The 23,025-nt window shown below is 44.9% G+C and overlaps 1 protein-coding gene across 7 annotated transcripts; it reads right to left on the bottom strand.

Moving 5' to 3' along the window:
- Nucleotides 1–552: 552 nt before the first annotated feature.
- Nucleotides 553–22,916, bottom strand: PPP1R10 (protein phosphatase 1 regulatory subunit 10). Of its 7 annotated transcripts, none has more exons than XM_053378577.1 (21): nucleotides 22,665–22,916; nucleotides 21,655–22,028; nucleotides 11,196–11,313; nucleotides 10,628–10,714; nucleotides 9,704–9,839; nucleotides 9,406–9,457; nucleotides 9,203–9,280; nucleotides 8,663–8,833; nucleotides 8,147–8,252; nucleotides 7,540–7,649; nucleotides 7,114–7,214; nucleotides 6,469–6,616; nucleotides 6,017–6,178; nucleotides 5,329–5,575; nucleotides 4,739–4,814; nucleotides 4,069–4,266; nucleotides 3,519–3,633; nucleotides 3,038–3,145; nucleotides 2,257–2,733; nucleotides 2,110–2,220; nucleotides 553–1,686 (listed from the first exon to the last, which is right to left on the bottom strand). In XM_053378577.1, the coding sequence occupies exons 3-21, from the start codon at nucleotides 11,300–11,302 to the stop codon at nucleotides 1,577–1,579; spliced, it is 2,700 nt and encodes an 899-aa protein (XP_053234552.1). In that variant the 5' UTR covers nucleotides 11,303–11,313; nucleotides 21,655–22,028; nucleotides 22,665–22,916; the 3' UTR covers nucleotides 553–1,576. The 7 variants fall into 7 exon arrangements, with proteins under 7 accessions (XP_053234552.1, XP_053234553.1, XP_053234549.1 ...); XM_053378578.1 differs by having other exon boundaries at nucleotides 2,110–2,205; nucleotides 2,290–2,733; nucleotides 22,665–22,915; XM_053378574.1 differs by having other exon boundaries at nucleotides 2,110–2,733.
- Between the last annotated feature and the right edge of the window lie 109 nt (nucleotides 22,917–23,025).

The raw sequence follows: 23,025 nt of genomic DNA, 5'->3' as shown, positions 1-23,025 counted from the left end.
AAACCCGGAAGTGTGTGTCCCGGTTTGCGAACTTTTTCTGGATTACAGCTAATTTTTTTGGGGTTACGAACCAATTTTTTTGGGAGGCCCCATTGGCGAAAGCACGCCTTAGGTTACAACCTGTTTTGGTTTATGAACGGACCTCCAGAACGGATTATGGTTGTAAATCAAGGTACCACTTTACTAGAAACTAGGCTCACTGGTAGTAGATTTGGGACAGATAGAAGGTTCAGAGTACTTTGCTGGGGAACTAGATAGATCCTAGAGAATGTAATCGCTTTCATCTGCTGCATATGGGCTTGCAGGAACTGAAGACTGGAGATGTGTCTGGTTTGCTGGAGCAAGACTCTTTTACCGTTTTCTTTTGCAAAAGAAACACTCTTGGACAGATGGTTCCATGAGAGCACCGCTCAAGCCAGCCTATGCTGGAGAATTGGCTGGTTCAGGTAATAATTCAAAACCATTCACCCCTTTCCCCCTCGAGCCCTGGTTCAATGAATACAATGTAATTTATTTGCCAGGGAAAAGAACAGCCAGCCCAGACGACAAGGGTTAAATTAGATAACTCATTTTCCCACCATGTTTATTACTAATGTACAAAATATACAAAACTTAGAGAGAGAAGAGACATTTCCTTCCCCTCAGGAGAGGGGCGACTGCACCCACTTCAAGGAGAACGGGAGACATAAGATGTAATGACAAGCCCACACCTTGTGAGACACTTAAAAAAAAAAAAGAAAAGGAAAAAAAGAAACCCACAACCAACAACATAAATCAGGAAAACAAAAATTACCCCCCTAAATCATTAGAGTCAAGGTTGAGTTTTCATAGAAAACAGTTTGTAGGTTTCCCCTAATGACAGAACATAGCACCAAAGGAAACCGCATCTCTGCAGCCAGTGGGGAAGATTTGACAAAGGGGAGAGGATGGGCACCAGTAAGGTATTGTGCAAGTGGCAACTACTGGAATTCCCCCATCTCCCAGTGGGCCTTCAACCAGGGCTGTAGATTCGTCGACCGCAGAATTATCCAGAAGCAGCTGCTTCTCGCCTTGCCTCACAAGCGTGTTCCTAAAAGGGCAGCGTTTGCCTGCGGAGGCCAGCTGTTCTGCCGGAGGAAAAGCAAAGTCCTCAGTGCAGGCCTGGTTCCTGGGAACCTGTGGTGGAATACAGTCCAGCCCAGGCAGGCCTTTCAGAGCCTCCTCCTTTGCTGGTTTTCACAGGGATATTTACACAGGTCGGTCGGCTTTTCCCAAAATCCTGCCCTGACGTCTCTTGTGCTTTCACAGCCATGGGTGGCCTCATCGCTCCACAGACCAGACGGAGAAGGTGCCTCCCAGTGGTTTCCTCTTTTTTTTGGGGGGGGGGATGTGGCAGTTCATATCAGTAGCAGCAGAGGGGAGAGTGGTCGGCTCCCCCTTGCCCCAAACGTTTAAAGGGCCTCACAGAAGCCATAAAAAGGTGGATGCAGCATGAGTCTCGAGAGTTGGGGGTTCAAGTCCCGGAGTCCGTGACATGGGAATGTGTGCTGATACCACAGTTAAGAAGAGCTGGGGAGAGGGGCCCGGGGCCCTGCGACTAGGGCAAGGGCGGCCCGTTGACGCCAGGGTGGTAGAAGGCACACTTGTTCTCGTACCTGCAGCTGCCTTTCATCGTGAAGTGACGGCAAACGGGGCGCTCCGACCTGTCTGTGAGGCAAAAGGGAAGGGACAGGGCAGTCAGCCACGGCAGGAAGGAAGTTCCAGCAACTTTGCATGCATTCCTTTCCTCAACATGCTGTTACATCCAGGCCACCCGCAGACCCAGAATGCAATGCATCACAAAGAACCGAAGATGGCAAAACAAGTTTCAAAAGAAAGCATGCTATTAAAAGTAAATGGGAAGAGACTATCCTATGCCCTGGGAAGCTTTGTTAACATTTGAAGAATCTGTTTTAGGGGCCAAAGACAGAGGGGACTGACAATCTGTATTCAAACATTTCTGTTCCCCTTTGCTTTTTCCTTTTGCTTTTAGCAGCTGCTTGCCTCCCTGTGAAACTCTGCATGCTGGGCTGACACCCTCGCAAATCCCACCCCATCAAGGGAAGAGCACTGAAAATTTCCAGTATTTACCTCCACCGTGGCCGCCTCCGTGCCCCCAGCCGTGGTCCCCTGGGTGACCTCTGCCGTGGTCCCCTGGATGTCCCCTGCCGTGGTCCCCTGGGTGACCTCTGCCGTGGTCCCCTGGATATCCCCGGCCGTGGTCCCCTGGATGACCACCTGGATGTCCCCTGCCGTGGTCCCCTGGATGACCGCCAGGATGTCCCCGGCCGTGGTCCCCGGGGTGGCCCCTGCCGTGGTCCCCGGGGTGGCCCCCTCCTCCGTGACCTCCGTGGCCGCCGCCGTGTCCCCCTCCGTGGCCGCCACCGCCGTGTCCCCCTCCGTGGCCACCGCCCATGCTGTTGTTGGGAGGGCCACCCCTACCATTAGGGGGGCCGCCGTTCCGCCTGCTGCCTCGTCCACGGAAAGGGGGCTCTCCGCCTCTGCCACCTCGCCCGCGGTGAAAAGGGCCGGGGCCGGGGCCTGGACCAGGGCTGCCGCCTCTCATGCCTCCGTGGGGCCCACCTCGCATGCCACCGTCGGGAGGGTCCCAGTAGCCATCATTACACTGGGGAGGGGGTGGGCCCATCATTCGAGGCCCGCTGGGCACGCCGGGGCCGGGAGGCATGTTGGGACCAACTGGGCCCCCGTGGGGTCCTGGGGAAGACAGAAGGGGAGCACAATGAGCGTGGCTTTGGGTTTAGCCAAAGAAACACAACCGACAATGCTTTTTCAAGAACACGCCATGCCCACCCCCCCACCCCAATCCCAGGGATAGATCGGTTGGTAAGAGCGCAAGTCTCTTGATCTCAGGCCTGTGGTTTCAAGCCCCACAGAGGGTGGAAGATTCCTGCATTGCAGGGGGTTGGACTAGATGATTCTCATGCTCCCTCTTTCAGCTTTTCGATTCTATGATTCCACGCTGGCCTTTTCTTTTTAGGAAGGACCCATCTCTACTTACCAGGCATAGGTCCTGGAACTACAGGAGGGAAGAGCTGCATGTTTTTGGGCCCTGGGGGAAATCCGTTGGGGACTGGACCAGGCCCTGTTCCAAGCAGTCCGTGAGGAACTATAAGGAGAAGAAAGGAACTGTTAATGGAGTCCCATTGCAAAGGAGAAACAGAGAAAAACAGCTGTATATGAAAGAAAAAAGAAAGGAGAGAAACAGCTCTACATAACCACCAGGCTAAACCCAACCCATTAGCCACTGTACGCCTGGAATTCGAACACAAAGCTTTGGCAAGTCCTCCCTTGGATGGGCCACCTAGTCCTTTACTTAGGCCTCCATTTTAAAGTGGGGGGAAGCAGCCCTATGGCGCCTTATGCAACAGACTCCTGGGGAGGAACTGTGTGGCACACCTGGGAGGACAGCTGATGGAAACAGCGAGGCCTATTCAACATGGGGGGCAGAGGGATTAAGGTGCCAAATGAAACCAACTCACCTCCTGAAGGACCTGGTCCAGGCTGACCCTGCAAGTTGCCCAGCAGGTGCTTGATTTTGTCAGAGTAATCTGGCTGCTTCAGCAGCTCTTCTGTTTTGTGATTGTTGGAGCCACCCTGCAATAAATGGGGAAGATAAGCCGTGGGATTAGAAAGGAGGTCTGCAGCCTTGGCCTACCCTGTCCCCACTGGCTACACTGGTCCTGCGTACACCTCTGCTTAGCTGGGGAGGGAGCTACTCCGGTTTTGCGCAAAGGAAGGCACCAGAAAATGGGTTTCAGGACAGAATCCCATTTATCAGCTTCTCTTCCTGGCGCAGCGTGGGATAGTCTCCTGCTCTTTTCATTTCATGAGGGGAAGAGGAGGAGGAGGAGGATTCTGGTCTCTGCACCTATTTGAAGGTGTCGGTAAGATGGGGCCAATAGTTTGGTTCAGCAGAAATTCGGCTTCTCAACTGCAAAGGAGGCAGGTGAGAAGGAGGCATGGCAGGCCAGGTCAGCTGCGGTCGGTTTTCTGCTGTTCAAAAGACTGCAATGTGGCAGTTCTAGTTACCATGATGGAGGTGAGGATCTCTTGCACGTTGATGGAGGAGTTGGGGTTGGGGCCCTGCGGGTTCTTGCCTGCCCCCATGCTGCCCATGAGGTTGGCCAGGACCGGGGGCAGCTTCGAGCCCCCAGCTCCGTCCGGAGACTGCGAGGCGGTGGTTGGGTCGAGTCTTTCCTCGTAGGTAGCCTCATCCATGGAGCATTCCTGAGAGAGGTGACAGAGGAGACAGAAGGAGTCAGCAGAGGCTGGCTGCTGGGGAGCTGGCTGCTCAAACCCAGGGAGACGGGGCGGGTGGGGGGGTGGGAGAGCCGGCTGTTCTAGCCCAGGGGAGATCGGCTGTGCTTCTGATCCAAAATATTCCCCTTCTCCAGCTTGTTTCCACTACACAGAAGGGAAACCAACACAGAGAGGGAGGGGAAATAGGCATAGAGCACAGGGTTTCTGGGGTCCCTTTCTTAAATATGCTTTCTTAGCACAGGGAACCTAGGAGTTTTTGTCTATCAAGTGTCCTGGCTCTTAAAAAAATAAAATAAAATATTGGCCTGCTGCACAGTTGCAAGACTAGCCCTGGCTATCACTCCCACTCCTCTTGTAGCCACTATTTTTTTATTTTATTTTTTACTTTCCTCTGCTCAAAGCAGGGGATTGGGAACCACCAAAGTGGGAAAGCACTTACCTCATCCAGAGGAATGAGCTTGGGCGGCACTGGCTCATAGGACTCTGGGTCAGGCTCATGAGGACTGTCGGGAACACTAGGAGAGAGAATATTGGTCTGGAATTAATACAGGGAGAGAAGAGACTGATAACACCTTGCCTAAGTGAAGATTGCTAGGCCTGAAACTAGGGAAGCCAAGAACTTGAAATCCCTGGCCAACTCTGGACAGTTCACCTAGTGCCCTACATAATAAAGCTCCTCCTCCTGCCCCATGGGAACACTTGAGAGGGCAAGCACGGTGAGAACTGTTGAGAGCCCAGATACTGCCGAAGAAACGGGAAGATAGAGCTATAATTGCCCAGGTCCTCCCCAAAATGGGACTAGCCATGGAATTGCCTCTCCCAACCATGCAACCAATTCTGTTTCTCCACTGCTGTCTTCCAGGACACATATCCTTGTTAGAGCATCGCCTATAGTCACGTCCGTATTCCATCTAGTTTCCGTGTCCTATACTCAGTCTGGAAGTCATCTGCTGAAGATGCCAGGGATCTAACCCAAGGTCTCAAGTGCTCAAAATGCACACGTCAGCATGTTTGCTGGAGTTCGCCTACCTCTCTTTGGAGAGAAAGATTTCCTGCAAAATGCCTTTCTCGCGCTCAGCCTGGGTGAACTTCTCCTGGCTCCCGCTTCCCGGCTGAACCAGTGGAGAAGGCAAGTCAATGGGCTTCGGGTAGACCCAAGGGATCTTCTCCTCCATGGCATCGTGACTGAGCCGACGTGCTGTCTCAAAGGCCTCGCGATCCTTCAGCATCTCTCGCTTGGCAGCTTCGCCAAAGTCTTTGATTTTGTTCACATTGACTGTGAGGACAAAGCAGACAGTAAGCCTAAAATAAGATCTGGCAAAACTCTTTTTAACAATGCAGCTAGGGACCCTCGTGAGCCAACACTGAAGGTTCATTATTGCCTTCCCACACCAACTTCTTGAAAGGAAAAACCAATCCTTTCTGTTGATCAGCACAACAGAGAAACTCCAAATTTTACTACAGCAAACAATATATGTTAGCCTAGAGGACCCTCAGTTCCTGAATATCAAAGCTTTAATTCAACAAAGAAATAAACCCTGGACATTACTGCTTGCAAAGATACCCTTGATGAAAAACCAAGAGTGCCCAAAATAATTGTTTTCACTGCCACGTGGCCTTGTGATGTAGCCATTGCAGAAGGAATCCCTGGGCTGGGCATTGTGTTTTCGCATTCCAACTCCTTTTATTTGCACAAATAACAGAACAGGGCACTCACCTCGCTCTGTCTCATCCAATTCAAAGTAGAAATATTCCCGCAGCTTGCTTTCCTCAGGCCAGCTCACAGTCTTCTTCTTCTTGCCCTTCTTTGTCAGCTGGGTTGAGTCGACTGGGCTATCGGCTGGTTTGGAATCCAGCAATCCGCCCTGCTCAGAGGAGTCTGCAAAAGCACAACCACACTCAAGCTCAGCAACAGAGCTGCAGAGACATCGTACGCTTCAAATGCTAGGGCCAGAAGAGGCAGGGAAACCCCTAACCTGTTTCAGATCCCTTAGGCCAGTTGCCTTTTAGACACCATGCACTAGCTGCTCAGGATCTCGCTTTGAGACAGCAATTGCAAGATGGTGAAGGCTTCCTGGACAAGCTCAGCAGAGCATCGGGTAAAAAGCTCTGCTCCATGTACACACACACAGTTACACTGGATGTGCCTTCCCTCCTGCTATTCCTTACTTGTCTCCATTGGCTCAGGAACCTCCACAGCTGGTACAGGGGTGCCAGGTCTATCCACATCCATTGGCTCTGATGCAGGGGTAAGCTCTGGTGAAGCTGGCTTGGTGGCACTCATTTCTTGCACTGGCTTCCCTTCAAAGGGGCTCGACTGAGGATTGAGAAACACACCCCAAACCTCTATTTAGTTAATTGTTAACGGTAGGGGAAGCTGGGGCTTTGGCCATCAATATACATACTGATACATCCACCCCCATTGTTCATGCCTGGACACTGAGGTCCTGCTCTGAGGGCCTTCTGGCGGTTCCCTCACTATGAGAAGTGAAGCTACAGGGAACCAGGCAGAGGGCCTTCTCGGTAGTGGCGCCCGCCCCGTGGAACACTCTCCCACCAGATGTCAAAGAGAACAACAACTATCAGACTTTTAGAAGACATCTGAAGGTAGCCCTGTTTAGGGAAGTTTTTAATGCTTGATGGCGTTTTTAACGTTCTGTTGGGAGCTGCCCAGTGTGGCTGGGGAAACCCGGCCAGAGGGGCAAAGTATAAATGTATAAATAAATAAATAAATAAATAAATAAATAAATAAATAAATAAATATAATAATAATAATAATAATAATTATTATTATTATTAACAGGTTCCCCTCACCTTTGCTGCAGTTGGAGACAAAACTTTCTTTTTCTTCTTGATCTTGATCCCTGGGACAGGGGCAGAGTTTAGGGCATCCAAAAAGCCCAAGCCTTCCATAGCTGGGGATGAATGGAGAAAAATGGGGTTGAAAGCAATTCTGTAATCAAAGTCCCTCATTAGTGCAATCCTGAGCGTGTTTAGTGATAAGATGCCCCAGCGTGCTCAGTGGGAGCTACTCCCAAGCAAGCATGGCAAGGTCTGCAGCCTCAGAAACATTCAGCAGCCACAACAGCCTCACTCATGAGAAAGGTCAGAGCGCTGGTATTCTAGCTGCCTCTATAGTGCATGTTACTCCATAGGTCATTTTCTACCTGGGACAAGCCTTCTGGGTAAGACACAATGGTGTGAACAACCACTAAAAAAACAAAAATTAGAGAAGCTTACGTTGTGCGGGGATGATCTTGACTTTAATCTCTTTGGTAGTGTTAGGGGTGGTATTGAGGGGCTTGTATTTCTTCTCAGCAGGTGGGTTTTCTGCAATGGGAGTAGATGTGCTGCAGGAAGAAAAGGCACACAGTCAGTTAAAAGAGGAGGGGGCACTAGGAAGGTCCCCATCAGTTTCGGGAGTTTTTATCTCTTGTAGTTCACTTGACACAAATTGCATACTTTGCTCGTCTAATGAACGTCCCTGTTGTTGTTATTTATCCAATTTATAGCCCTCCCTTTTATCAGAAGATCCCAGGGCAGTGTGAACCCAGATTCTGCCCTATCACTATTCCAAACTTCCTTGCTACAGCATATCTAAAAACCGGTGAACAGAATGGCTTGAGCCACTTTCTCCCACTATTACACCTCATTCACTACAGATAACAAACAAGAGGCCTCCTGTCACCATCAACTCCCGCCTCCTGAAAGAGTTGATGTTACAACTTAGGAAAGTGCTGGCTCAACAGGAATAATCAAAGCTTTCCCAACGCTGGGTCAAAACCCTCCAATCGACAAGTAGTTAAGAGCAATGAGATGAAGTCATCATTAGGATCGAAGGACTTACTTCTGTCTCTTCAGTGGTATTGGCTTCAAGTTGTATTTGTCCGAGGTTACTGCAGCACTGACAGTTTTCTTTACGGGAAGGAGGGATGGAGTCTCCATTTCCAGCCCTGCAAGTTAACGGCAACATTCAGTGTCATAACTGTTTCCAACAACAACTGCAATGATCCCAGAATAGGCTCTGCAAGTATGGACTGCCTGCCTATCCAAGACTGCAAGCCAGCTGTTTCTAGAATGTATTTTTGCTCAAAAACGTATTATTTTGTTGGCTACATTTATATCCCACCTTTCCTTCCAAGGAGCTCAGAGTGGCATACATAGTTCTCCCCCCGCCCCCATTTTATCCTCACAACAACTTGGTGGGGTGGAGCTAAGCTGAGAGGCTGCGACTGGACCAAGGTGACCTTGTGAGCTCCACAGTTGAGTTGGGATTCAAACTCTGCTCTCCCAGGGTCCTAGTCCAACACTCTTAAATGCTACACCATAATGGCTCATTAAGCATGACTATGCCAGCACTTACCAGTGGAACGGAACTTAGCATGGCTGGGTGCTGTAGTGCGGAGAGATTTTGGCTTTTCTTTCTTCTTCTCAGGGGTCTCTTCAGGCTTGGTTTCTGATTTGGCCTCCTGAGGCTTTTCCTGAACGGGTGCTTTGCCTTTATTCTCCTCCTTCCGCTTTTTCTTGTCTCGCTCTGCAAGGAAGAATGAAGGTCAGAAGGGTTAAGGTCAGAACACTTCCTGGCCCTTTCGGGATGTAGCTAAGGGAGATTTCATCACTGTTTGTACCTACTTTAAACAATGTGTGCATATACCAATCTCTGTGGTCTAATTCAGTGTTTCCCAAACTTGAATCTCCAGCTGTTTTCAGACTACAATTCCCATCATCCCTGACCTCTGCTCTTGCTAGCTAGGAATGATGGGAGTTGTAGTCCAAAAACATCTGGAGACCCGAGTTTGGGAAACACTTGTTCTTAGTTGTGAAGGATGAGGCTGGTTAACAGCCAGATTTGGCTATTACAAACTTAACCTAAGCATCTGTGAGACAGCACAGAGTCACTCACCTGTAGGCTGGGAGCTACTCTGGGAGCGGATGACACCCATCCAGTCGCTGACCAGTATTGAAGCCAGTCTGCGAAGCTCTGGAAAGGAGAGAGAAATAAGCATTGAATGAGTTGCTGGAATATAGTGATAACCAATGTAAGGGTGCAGCCCCTAAGAGGGCATGTGTCAGAATTCTACAAGTGTCCAGAGAACAGGTTTTTACCTTCATCCTCACTTGTCTTGCTGAGCTGCTTGACCAGCTTGGCAGTATTGTTCTGAAATAGAAAGGGCGGGAGGAAAAAATAGGTTATCACATCAAGCAAAACGGCAGGCTGAAACAATGCGTGTCAGGTTGCTGTACTACTGCACCCAGGGGGGTACTGGCTTTGGGAAAGGCGTGTGATCCCGAGAAAAAGGCCAAGCCCTCCTGGCCCACCCACCTTGCCGCGGGGCATTTCTGCTGCCCTGAAACCCAAGGGCAAGGGTGAAGAGCAACGCCCAAAGCTGTTTCATTGACTAACTTGTTTCAGATGATCCACAGTAAGGGGTAAGTGTTGCAGGGTGAGCAGGATCTGCTGCAGGAGGGGCACGTTATTCGCTGCTTTTGAGCTGGTCAGCCATGTGTTGAGAAGCTTGTAGCCACCAACCTTGATGAATCTGCAGAAAGAGGGGGACACACTTTGTTGAGATAAGTGCTTTGCTCACCGTTCCTCCTAGATGGTTGCGACGAGTGCCTAGGATTTGTAAGACTAACTGGGAGGCGGACAGACAGGCAAAAGCAAAGCAGGGATATGAATATCCTGAATACAGGTAGGCTCACCTTGCTAACTACTATTATTTATTTCAGTATTATTTATTTATGTATCATCGAGAGGCCACAGGGTGGGTTAAAACATAAAATGCAAAATACGTGAAGTAAAGTGAGTGACTGGACAATTCAGTGGCATCCGTAATTATAGAAAGCATACAGTGGTACCTCGCAAGACGAATGCCTCGCAAGACGAAAGGGTTTTTGATTTTTTGAGTTGCTTCGCAAGACGATTTTCCCTATGGGCTTGCTTTGCAAGACGGAAACATCTTGCAAGTTTGTTTCCTTTTTCTTAAAACCGTTAATACAGTTGCGACTTGACTTCGAGGAGCAACTCATAGCACGTGGTGTGGTAGCCTTTTTTGAGGTTTTTGAAGACTTTGGTGATTTTTGAAGCTTTTCCAAAACTTTTCCGACACCGTGCTTCGCAAGACGAAAAAAATCGCAAGACGACAAAACTCGCGGAACGAATTAATTTCGTCTTGTGAGGAACCACTGTATTCCTTTTGCTGGAGGTGGCGACATGAGTCAGAAGTCCACCCCAGCCCCTTTCCTAGACTTACTCCACAGAACTCCCCGCTGCCTCTGGAACTAGCGGACCAAATTCTATTCATTAGAAACATTCAAAAGTCCTTACTTTGAGAGTATGTCTTGTGTTCTGGTCTGCAACAAGATGTTCAGATAGATGCAGCGACTGACCATCTTCTGGGCATCTTTCATCAAGCTAAAATTGGAGAAAAGGGAAATATTAACTACTACTGCAAGCAGGCCATCCAGAAGATGAGACTGTGTATAGTCACCAGATAATATTTGTAAGGAAAGGGGAGCTTTTTCAGTGGGGTGGGGTGACACACACAGATACATTTGTTGAGAGAAGGGAATTCGAATTCTGTTAATTCCAGCTCACCCAGTAAGTTGACCTAGTTTTCAGAATTATATGCATTCCTCAACCTTGGCCCTCCAGATGTTTTGAGACTACAGTTCCCATCATCCCTGACCACTGGTCCTGTTAGCTAGGGATGATGGGAGCTGTAGTCCCAAAACATCTAGAGGGCAGAGTTTGGGGATGCCTGCCATAGCTGAACAGCTGTAAACTACGCTGGAGGGTTCTTACATCGCATGTACAACGTAAGGTTTTAGTAAGCCATCACTTTTTAGGAGTCACAACAAGCCTTTCAATTATACCCTTAACACTAGAAACCTACTTGAAAATTTTAGTGATTCCTTCGTGTGTTTTGACTTCTCCATCTTTGCCAAGGAAACAGTCCAGTCCTTTCAGGAGTTCCTTTGGGTCTATCGGTCTGGAACCCATGGTTGGAAATTCTGATAAAATACAGGAGAAAAGGAGCGTACTAGTTAGTTCTAACTCCTCAAAACAGTTAAAACTATACCTTCCCTTTGCTAAAAAAAAAAGTGAGAGAAAATTTCAGGGGGTAGCTTTCAACTCTAGTAAGTGCAAAGTATTATCATGTTTCCTCTTTAGATAAAGTTTTCAGGAGTCAATGTACAGTGCAGAGAAAGGATCAAGATTTGCACTGAAGAGTTATCCTATTCTTTGAGCCAACAAGCAGCTTCCTCAATCATATAAACTTTGGAAAATACAAAGGAGCAGTAAGCAAAGAGATAATGAAAGACAGTGAGAAACAGTGAAGAAATGCTATCCTCTGCACTGATTTGTTTGCCATTTTGTTGATCACCATGACCTTTGAACGAGTGTTGGTGAAATATGAAGGCCATTACAAGATGTTTTGTTTCCAACTCCAACAAGTATTTTTTAAAAAAATAAACATTTTGTGTTTCACCACATGCAGTCCAAATCTCATATATTTCAGTCACAACAAATGTCTTTCTACCTAATGTTCTGAGAGTTCTTCCCTACTAATATCATAAGATTTTATAACTTTTACAAACTTCATAGCACAACCCTATGCAAGTTTACAGTTCAGTGGGGCATACTCTCAGGCACACAGGAGCACAACTGAAGTTTCTCCTCCCCTATCTTTAAGGCAGGATTATTCATACTGGAGTATGTAGGCCTGACTCTAAAAAGAACACTGTAAATAATTCAGTGAGATATAGCTAGGCTAAAATATAAAACTTCACGAGAAGTGTGAGAGCCAATATACCAGAATCTCGTTTTATTGGTGGTAACATTTCTGACATCCACTCTCACTGCTAAGTATGTTTTACAGGAATACAGCACACAGAAGAGCACACCCATTTAAAATGGGCAAGTGCACTGAACGAGCATTTACAACAGTTGCTTAGATGTAATTATTTCACTGGGTCACATAAAGGCTTCTTGGACCTAGCAGCTTGCAATTGTCCATTGATTCATATATCAGGAAACAGCCAAGCAAGATCCAAGGGCCCTCTCTCTTGTTCCTCCACTGCCATTATTGTAAAAGGAGTAGCAACCTCTTATTGTTACACTAGCACCTTCAGGTGTACATTCAACTCTGTCATTAACCCACAGCACTTCTATTGCCATGAGCAGCAAAATCAGGCACTCATAGGTGTTTTTCCAAGTTTTTGGAAATGTCCTATGTTCCAATGGGGGTCATCAGCCAAGTGCACAACCCCTTTTCTGAGGAAAGGGCTCATGAAGTTGCTATGCTCAGAAAGCAGTGTTTCAATGGTATATTCTGTGCGAGTCAAGAGTTGAAGCTGTGTGATTAAAAAAGCCCATGGCCATATGAATTTCTATGCTGCCAACAATAAAGGGGGCTGTCAGTGGATGTGCAAGCTTTATGGTAAAAGCTACCTGAAGAGGTTCATGAGTCATGCTCTTTTTACTGGCAACTTCCCCTAACGTTTAATGTACTTCTCAACTTTCATGGCCAGTCAAGTTATACTATATAGCTGCTAATTGTCAAGGCCCCAAAGCACAGTGCAGTACCTATGGGTAGCAACTGAGCTAAATTGTAGCAAGGGATGCCAATTTAGTTTAAATCTGATCCAGTGCATGGTTCTCTCTCACGAGCACACATTATGGGTGGCAGCTGGTTTGAGACTGTGCAGTGCTCCAGCTGTGCCCCCTACAATTAAACCAAGAGCAGCTGATGTTTCTACAGCTAACTTCTGGTAGCCAACGTAGGAACTTGCTGGTATAAAATCATGCCCAAGTCAAGACTGTCTCTTGCTCACATTATGTTTTATTAGTCTCTGAAAGAGTACCATGTATGATTAACCAACACAAATCTTAGAGAGGCAGTGAGATGCCAGTTTCATGTTAAGATTTGGGGCTTCCTGATTTTCTATCTTCTTTGCAAGGACAGCTAGTTGCATCAAGAGGTGTGCTAGCTATTGAAATTGTTCAAAGACGTAGCCTGTAGCAACCTGCTAAGCATCTTTCTACTGGACCAGGCTCAGATGCCAATCTGGAACAGGGTTGCATCTATGTAAATGTCAGTTATCTAATGGCAATACAGTATGCATTCTGAAGCACCTTAAATCCTTGCAAGTTTGATGCAGTAGCAACTGTCTGTGTTGAAAAATGTACTCTCCAATTCAAGATGGCTGTAGCATATTAATATATGTAGCTGCCTGGAAGACTAAAACTACCTTTGTGTTCACTCTCAATGTGAAATTGGACTGGTGACTCGAGTTGCCTTCTGTGGAGGCATTATCTCCCAGCAAGTGTGGTTTCAAGTTGTTGTTTTCTTAAATACAGGACTAGCCTACAAAATCCAGATCTTCTCATAGCCCTGCTTTTTTTCAATGACTGAGATTTCCCCCCTAAATCAATAGGGTCCAGGAGAGGTCCTACATTCTTCTAAATCCTTGAATTTTGTTATTTTAAAAAGTGAGTCCACTGTTGGTGATAATCAATAGGTTATTACGCACTCATATGATGGAAAATTAAATCCAAGGACAGCTGGGCAACTGAGCGGGAGATTGGAAGGTGTTACCAACTTGTGGTTGCTTGAAGATCTTTTTGCGTGGCTTCAGTCCAGTTCTAAAGCATTTGCATTCAAGGTCCATGTTTGTGAATTCACCCTGTAGTGGATAGGCCAAATGACCAAGTGGGCTTTGGAGACTGAACTCCCCCTTTCACCCCACAATATGGCCTTTCACATGCAAGGCAGCAATACACTGGTGACGAAGACTTGCACTGATGATGCTTGGGCTCAGCCTGCTGTGGCGGTGAAGAGAGGACTTCAGTCTCCAGAGCTGTCAATCTGGCAATTTCCAGCACTACATTCCCAGGAGAAATTCAAAAAATATGCATGTTACTTATGTACAATTTCAGCAACTTCAGTCTGCCCAACCTCCCTGGCCTTGCAAGCAGTGGAACACTGAGAACACCTATATCTGCAATGTGGAGAACTGAGGTAGTAAGTTTAACTAGTTGGTGTTCCACGCCTGTGTTTGAGTGTCTCTCCTTTTGTTGCCATTCGATCCGCTACAAAGATGGACTATAATTTAAAGTATCAATGTGCGCTACAAACCTTGTGAGACTGGTAATTCTATAAACAGTCCATTCTCAACTTTCCAGGCTCTATAGCTATGGGTTTGTGACTATGTTCCCCACATCCATTTCATGCATGAATTTAGGTGTATTAGTAATTAGATGTAAAGTACATTGGACATTAGATGTACAGTAATGCAAGTAATTTTAAGTCCCCTAAGGAGCAGTATGACACTGACCTTAATCAGGGTTTACTGGACTCCAGGATAAAGCACATTTATGAGAAAGCCCTGTGACACTTCAGAAAAAATAGCACATATGTATTATGGCACAAGCTTTCATGAGCTAGCACCTCCTTATTTCTGATTAGATTGGTTCTTAAGTTTATGCCATGACACTTTGATGATATCACAGGTCCTGTTTGCTGAGCTTTCAGCTGCTATGAATTACATCCCCCCCATATAAAGAACATTAATCTAAGTTTCCCCCCTCTAAAAAAGATGTCATTCCCCTGCATGTGCACAAAGCTACAGTATTAGGATTGCAAATGCCATATAATTATTTTTGTACAGAAGCTGCCCCACAAAATACTGCTGACAGATTAAGAGTCAATTCTCTGAAAAGTAATCTGTGTCAGATGATGACTTGAAAGAAGTTTTCAAAGCAACACGTCCTGTAATAGAATCCTGCAAGGATTATGGACAATTTACTAATGAAGGGTTTAGAGAGGCAATTTACCAAGGGCTGGGGTACATGTACTTACTGTAATTTAAAAAAGCTAGAGTAGGGAATATGATGGCAGCAAGCTACTTTAACAGCTTAGAAACAAGTTGAAACCTTTCATATGCTCCAAGGTATACAGTTAGATTCTGAAAAGGAACGCTATGAAAATGGCAATGTGTTTGATTTCAAGATATAATTTTAGCAGAATTATTCTTATTTCTAATTATGACTCACAGCTCTCAATCTCATACTGCCAGCTTTTTCTCTGCAGCTCTGACCCTCTCCTCTACTACACAGCTGTAAAACAATAACCTATTTGACCAAGACATTGCTATAACATCTCAACAAACGAGTTTCGCAGTCATTCCAGGTGTATCACACAGGATTAGTAAAGATACATTCAAAATCCATGCTCATCATGAAGTTTCCATTCCCTGTACAGTAAGTATGCATGTAACACTTCAACTCTGCAGAACTTGTTCCCAAGCAAACAGGCTGCACAAAGCCATACAAAAGTTAACAGTACTACTACTAATGGGGGTGGGGGGGGGAATGCTGTTTCATTTGTGAATGTGGATACAGCAATACCCATTCTTTTCTTAGCACATTAGGATTGTTTTAACTGTTTGACAGTGTCAGTTATACAGAGCTGGTTTTGCTACGAAGCCAAAAACTGGTCAACATTCATCCTCCATTAGAGAAACTAGTTAACTGACCATGCTAATATTTTGCACACACAGTGGACGCGTGGGTTGCGAATGTGATCCATGCGGGAGGCAAGTTCACAACCCGCAGCACCGCGTCTGTGCACGCACGGGTTGCGATTCGGCGCTTCTGTGCATGTGCCGAAACCTGGAAGTAACCCGTTCCGGTACTTCTGGGTTCGGCGCGGTGCGCAACCCGAAAATACGCAACCTGAAGCGTCTGTAACCCAAGGTATGACTGTATTGAAATGTGACATGCAATTCAGAAAAATAAGGGCCATGTCAGATCCTGGCAAGTCGACAACAGTATACTCCAATAATCTTCCTGTAGCTGACTAAACCTCAAATATATGCTATATTTCCCAATAAGGCACACAGGGGAAGATTTTAGGGCCTGTACATGCACATAAATCCAACCCTCAGTAACCTTACCAGAAATGGCAACTGTAGTTCTAGTATTTGTAAACAGGGACACGATTTTACTACAACTTGGCGCAAGAGCTACTACGTAGTGCCCAAGCAAACAAATCCAGTGTGAAACACAGTTGGCATTTTAAATATTTTTCTTCCAAATTAGAGGTAACATATTCCAAATACTAACCACAAAAATACCCCCCTCCAAAATAAATACGAATAAAGGGCCATTTAGGATCAAAGCCTTCATTTCGTTTTTAAAAAACCTTGAAAGGGTAAGCCGTCTTTTCAAAGAGCAGACTGAAAACATAGGAATTCAATCAAACTCTGTCTTATTTAAGACTCAGTACACCATTTGGAACAAATTCTAAATACATCTGCACTCAGTCATGCCACTCCTATTTTGAAAAACAAAAAAATGGCAAACAATAGTAAAATGCCAGATGAACATAAAAAAGGGAAGTCTCAGCATTCATTCCTTCACAGCACAACTATTTTTCTCACTTAGAAATCCTTCCAGAGGCAGATATAACACTAGGCAGTTAAATGTACTTGTTCCTTGATCATATACAAACCTTTTTGAAATTAAACAATATGCCACTTTCATAGCGTATATCAAAGGTCAAAAAGGGAAAAAATAATTGCAAGGTAATTTGTTTTTTAAAAATACAGATATCTGACACCTCTGTAATTTAAGGTGTCAGCAAAAACTCAACTTGCAATAAAAACACTGTAGCATGTTGTACCTTTGCTAAAGAGAACACATTTTTTATCAGGACAACTGTGAATTAATGCTTAAATGTTTCATCCATGTTCATACATTGTGTAAAGTTCAAAATTATCAACTTCCACCCTACTTCTAAACCAAAAGCACGGATTTGGAAAATAAATTATGCAAGGAACCTCAAGCAGTTCCCCACAAGGCACTCCTGTAAGAATGCCTTGTGTCAACTGCTGCCATACAAGCAAGAAGCAAGCCGATCACTCAAAAGAGTTACTTGCTCCCATTGTATTACTTTGCAATCTTGCAGACTCCTGTCAATCTTTTTACAAAAACACTACAGAATTTGGGCTTGCTGAAGCATAAGTAACATGTAGGCTGTACCATAGAAAGCCAAAAACTGGACGGAGAACCAACTCGGAAGATACAGGCGATACTGGAACCACAAGCTAAGCATGTCTACTCATCTATTCAGCATTATCCTTTCCCGAATGCTCCAATTGTCCTGAAAACAAGTTCTCCAGGATTGGACTCCATGGGGAGAGTCATTTGATACTTACAGTTTTAGAGAATGGACTCGGGATTTTAATCCAATTAAGACATCTTCATATCCTACAATTCTATTAATATATGTTAGCAAAGTGTCTTAAATAAATGTGTTCCCAAGGGAATTACTTTAGTGACAGTTGCTTACTGCAAGTTTTCAGATCAACCCCCCTCCCACATAAAAGTATGTCTGCTTCATTTTCTTTGAAAGGTACTCTGTTCACTACGGTAGTGTGCTGAATTTCCACTCTAGCAAATATGGGGAAACTGATCTGTAGCAGACAAGCAATTCCACTTGAGGTCAGCATTTCAAAAGTGCAAAATCAAAAAGCCAGTTTTCATTTTAACTTGGTAGCAAAACCACCTAGCTTGAGGCTTACTGACTTTTCTAAGCAACGGAGTTCATGGCATCCAACTGATCTTTCTTTTTATGTTAGCTCTTGAATTAATGTCACAGGTTTTCAGATGGAGCCAAGATTTGAGAGGAACGTTAAATGCTGCAATTCTGGATAGACTTGAAAGTAAATCTCACTGTTGAGAGGATTTGTTTCCAAATAGGTCTTGTTAAATTCAAGCTGCATGGCTGTTGCTGCAGAGACCGCAGTCCTGCGACACCTTTCAGACCAATTTATGGCATTATGTTAAACGCCAATAAATTTCCTAAAAAGAACGGACAAATTGCCATAACTACTACGGGAAATGTTACTCAGGTTTCTAGTTTGCACCAAGCTTAATTACACTTACATGGAAATTGGCCCCACTGAAATTTCCAGTTAAGAATGATTTTCTCAAAAGGGAATACCTTTTCCCTCACAAAGTGTGCAGGAAGCAAGGGGCCAGACTACATGTACTACTGTCCATCAAATTTAGGTCAAGGTTCTAACTTAGTCCATGTTTCCTTCGGCAGCAGTTAAGAGATGAAGAAAAAGAATGCCAGACTTGTGGGGAAGTTACTAAGGAAGAGCCAACTTTTCAGACTGTTGTTTTTACACTATGCACACGCAGGATCTAAACCAGCTTGTCCCAAAGTCTTGTGACATTTCATTGCCTCACCAGCTCACTGGCTGACCTAATAATGTAGGTATAACATTTGGCAGAGAAGCTAAGCCATAAGGAAACAGGCCAAGACTTCTGAAGCCCGTGGCATCACTTTATAATGCTTAACTGGGCTGCAGCTCTTTTGCCAGGCTTCCAGAATTGAAATTTCAGAATACCAAGCCAACAAAGATTCTAAAGCATTGTTTTTCCTTAAGAGGGAATCCTTCAAACAATGGATTTAAGGGGAGTCTTACACCACACTACTTGCCTTACTTTTACGAGTTTGGGTAAATTCCTAGGTAAGCCATTGTGCTTCCAGAAAGGCTGCTACTCACACCAATACTTTGCTTATCTTAAAACTGAATTCCTTAACTTTTAAAATAGAATTTTAGCAGTTCGACACTGCTAGTTTTTATTATAACTTTTAAGCTCACACTGTATTGGAATTATCACTCTGATGCGTCTTTACTGAACCAATATGAACATCTGCTGTTGTGCTTTAAGGATCTAAAGCCTATTAGGAACTATTCTTGATGCACCAATGCTGCTAGTTATCCCATAACTGTTGTGGACAGTATGTTTTATTCTCCTAAGATCATGTCACCTCTAATGGAGCCTATCAGTTTTGAAATTTAAAGGCCCACTTAATCTGTGCATGATCTGAACATTACCCAATATCTGCATTTTGAGATGAAATTGTCTTCTGCAAAGTTTACTTTTAAGAAGCTTGTATTATATAAGCTTACCTCATTCTATTCCCCACTCCCAAACACAAGTTAACCTGCCAATAGGTGTCTTTCTTAATAGGGCACTTTGAAATATTCTTCAACGAGAAATGACAAGTGCCTCAGTGTTATAAAGACTTCTAGCCAGAAGAGTGTCATTTGTTCTTTCAGGGAGGGGAGTGTTACAATATGAAATGCTACCACCGGAGGTGTAGATGGAGGCATTTAAATTCTGCTTTGTGAAACATTCCCCACAGAAAGTAAAGGATCCAGTGCTTAATGGGGGGAAGTCACAAGGGCAGCATCTCTAAAATGCTCTTTGATGTTCATGCAGACCCATTTTAAAAATCCAGATTCCGCCTGTTTTAAGGAATTAACCAACTTAAACATTAGTGTCCTAAGCAGATTGGCAAACATTTAACACCCTTAACAGCCTGCATGCATCAGTAGGTGTCACTTCATGGCGCTGACAATGGAAGAGAACAGCAGCAAAAAAATAAAAATAAAACAAAGTGGTCTGGAACAGAAATGAAGGTTGTGAAATGTAATTAATACCAGAAAGATTTTGCTTACCAGGTGGAATTGTGGCTGTTCCCCTCCCTTTGATGAGGTAATACAAGTGCTGGATTCCCATTTTTCCTAATGATAACTTCTTTCCTAGTACATTGTACAGGAACTGTGGAATGTGGCAAATTAAGACAAAACTTACCCCCTCCCCCAGCTGTGTGCATGTGGCCGGAGAAAATGCAGACACCCCCCCTTTTATAACTTTTCCAGCAAGTGTCATTGACACTCGCCAAAGATTTGGGGTCCAGTGGTAGCATTTCATCTCAGCAATTAATTTGTCTGAACATGCTTTCCCAATCAAGCCCACCCTCAAAGAAACCTAGAGATGAAAAAAGGGAAGGGGAAAAGAGAAGGAAAAGACACAAAACAGTTTGCCTGCCTGATACTAAACATAAGCACTTGACAAAAATTTCCTAATACAAGTACAGCAGACAAACATGGGAGAAATAACTGAAATCCAAAGCTCGTGTGATGTTGAAACCTAAAAAAACACATTGTGGATTTATGATCATACTTTGCACTTATCAAGCTGTATCTAAAGATCTCCTCCTATATATGCAGTGGGAGTGGAATTTCATTAGATCGGCTTTTTTGAAAGGTGATGAAGGGGAAGGTTAAGGCGTTCTCCCCTCCCCCATCATCTCTCCTTCCTCCATTTCATGTCTGCTTGCTTGGGGCGCCAAACACAAGCTATTCAGGGGGAGGAGTTTACTACTAGCTGCTTACATCAGCTCCCTTGCCCAGCAAGCCTTGTGGGTTCTTGTACATGAGGAAGGAAAGAGGCAGCGACGCCATTTTAGAAGCACAGGCAATTAGGAAAAAAAGCAAGAGGCTTTAGAATCTATTAAGAGGAAACTATAGCAATACAATCCCCACCATATACACAATTTGTAGCATATTATGTCAGTTCTATAGACTAGAACCTATTTAACATACACAGTTGGGGGAGGGGGAGAAAGGAATTTGTCCATGAGTGCCGGAGATTCAAAGAACCTCCCATTATTCACTACTATAGGGTTAACTCCACTCCCCCCCTTCTTTTACTCTCCACTTGGGAGGAGGTAGAAAATGGCATTAGAATGGAAAGGTCCTGTAAAGGAAATATACAATGCTGCTTGTCAGGGACAAAAGATAAAATAGCACCGCCATATTGCAGCAAGGGGAAATAAATAGGATGAACATTTTAAAAACATTAGACCTCATTTGAGTCAGAGAAAACTCTTAATTGGCTTAAAAAAAAATTGAGTGGTTTAAAACAATTTTCCCATCATGTTGCAATCTTTATTTTTAGATTGCTAGTTATTTTCTGCAGCATTACATACTTACATGTACATTATAAAACCTTCCAAGATTTTTTTTTTAAAAAAACCCCACAACCCCCATTTTAACATTGACAAATTTAGAAATACTGACATATCACCCTGTATTTTAAACTGTCTTAACTACTGGCTAGAACCAAGTTATTGCTTTCTTCATCCCTTCGCCTCTTACCCTGCAATCTTTATGTACAGATTGCTTATTTAGCTCCATTTCTACGTCTCCCACACAAAGAAGTAGTACTTTATGGCTCAGTCACCACCATCTATTATGTGGGAGCTCATTAACCCTTGACAAGTCCTGGAGATGATGGATTAAGAGACCATCATGCTCCTTATAAATATGCATTTTAGGTGACAAAATGCCCGAGTCTTAAGGGTTAACACCTCAAACAAAACCCACTTCCCCTCCATTTTTTGGTCTTTTCTTCGTGCTATTAGCTCACTTCGACACGGACCAATTTTCTTTTGGTCAGTTGGTTGAAAATGCGACACTTACTATCCAATTAATTTTCTCGTCGACAGCGCCTCAAGATTTAGCTTTTTTTTGGATTAAGCTGTGTTTTTAAAGAAAAAATATTTGGTTTTCATTTTCTTAAAAAAATAGCAACTTTTTGGACGGTCAATAAATAACAAAAAGTTGCATATTAAAAAATCAGGGAAAGTTGTTGCTAAATATTAATTTTGTTTTTTATGTTTTTTAGTGGCGGTTCTCCTTCAAGGTCACAAAGAATTTTATCAGCTTCCCAATACAGACGATCTGAAATGTAGCTGGCTTTTTTAGTGTCGTCTCAGAGGCTCAAGATTGTGGGGGTATTTTTCTCTTTGTTTCGCGGAGCAAGTTCGACGGTGGTGTCTCAAGCCAAACCAAACCTATAACAAGAAAAGAGAAAAAAAAATCACAAAGTTAAGCTTAAGAATTTAAACTCAGAGGGGGAGAAAGAGCAAGCAATAAAACCGAACTGTTACGTAACAACAAGCCTTTGTTAAGGAGAGGAAGCCGCGACGATCATTGGGGCGGGCGGGGGGGGGGGGACGAATGAAGTTTTTTTTTCCTTTTTAAGGGAAGACGTCCCTTTAAAATTAAGTTGCTCGGTTTTAAATGGGAAATATTTCCTTTGGGGAGAATTCAGCTAAGAACAGTCTTGAAAGGACAATTTACCTCCAGATACAGCCAATCAAATAATTTACTAAAAATCGCCAATTAAGACGCATTCTGGGAAGGGGGAAAATAAAAATAACCCTAACGTAATGCCCCTTTGTCCCCACCCTAGCCGTTCCCCACAATAACGTTCCGAGATACACCGTACTTACCTTTTAACAGACCCCAGAATGGCCGACCAGGGCGCGCGCAGAGGCTTTTATATGAGGCCACTCCCTCTCCCCAACTCCCCCCTCCCATCGTCGCGCGATGCGGTAAAGAACAAAGGCGAGAGCGCGCGCCGCCGCCCCACGCCGACACAGTTGCCCTGCCAAATCCGAGTCAAAATTTACTTCAAAGCACATCACCTGAATCGCATTTTGAAATCCAGTCGGACTAACTGAGCCGAAATAAAAAATTCCGCCCGTGAAGGTTGTGGCGCAGTTAGTAGAACACGAATACGCATGCGCGATCCGTTGCCAGACCCGCGACGTGTGCGCGCTCGCGCGCGGCCTCCGCCCTAGTTTCCGTGGGGGGCAGGGAAGGTGAGTGCGAGACGGCGTCACAAACCAAGCATGCGCCTAGCTCGGTGGTTGACGGCGAGTACCGAACTCGGCACAATGGTCAACCATTGTGCTCATGCGCAGTGAAGAAGCTCTCTCGGGGGCCCTAGGTTCGTTCGGCGGGTTGTGGCGCAGTGTTTTATTGTGGGGAGCGTTGTGCGCGTGC

This window comes from Podarcis raffonei, chromosome 2 (assembly GCF_027172205.1).
Source record: "Podarcis raffonei isolate rPodRaf1 chromosome 2, rPodRaf1.pri, whole genome shotgun sequence".
Taxonomy (NCBI): domain Eukaryota; kingdom Metazoa; phylum Chordata; class Lepidosauria; order Squamata; family Lacertidae; genus Podarcis; species Podarcis raffonei.
The sequence above is the reverse complement of the archived record's forward strand: the minus strand, read 5'-3'. Positions and strand labels throughout refer to the sequence as shown.

What these genes read in the sequence shown, in the direction of transcription:
- PPP1R10 (XM_053378574.1), bottom strand. Translation starts at nt 11,302, where the DNA reads ATGGGTTCCAGACCGATAGACCCAAAGGAACTCCTGAAAGGACTGGAC. An exon ending in GAGTAGCTCCCAGCCTACAG is followed by an intron (nt 8,834 to 9,202) that starts GTGAGTGACTCT and finishes TCTTCCTTGCAG; the next exon opens with AGCGAGACAAGAAAAAGCGG. An exon ending in TCCTGAGCCAATGGAGACAA is followed by an intron (nt 6,179 to 6,468) that starts GTAAGGAATAGC and finishes GTGCTTTTGCAG; the next exon opens with ACTCCTCTGAGCAGGGCGGA.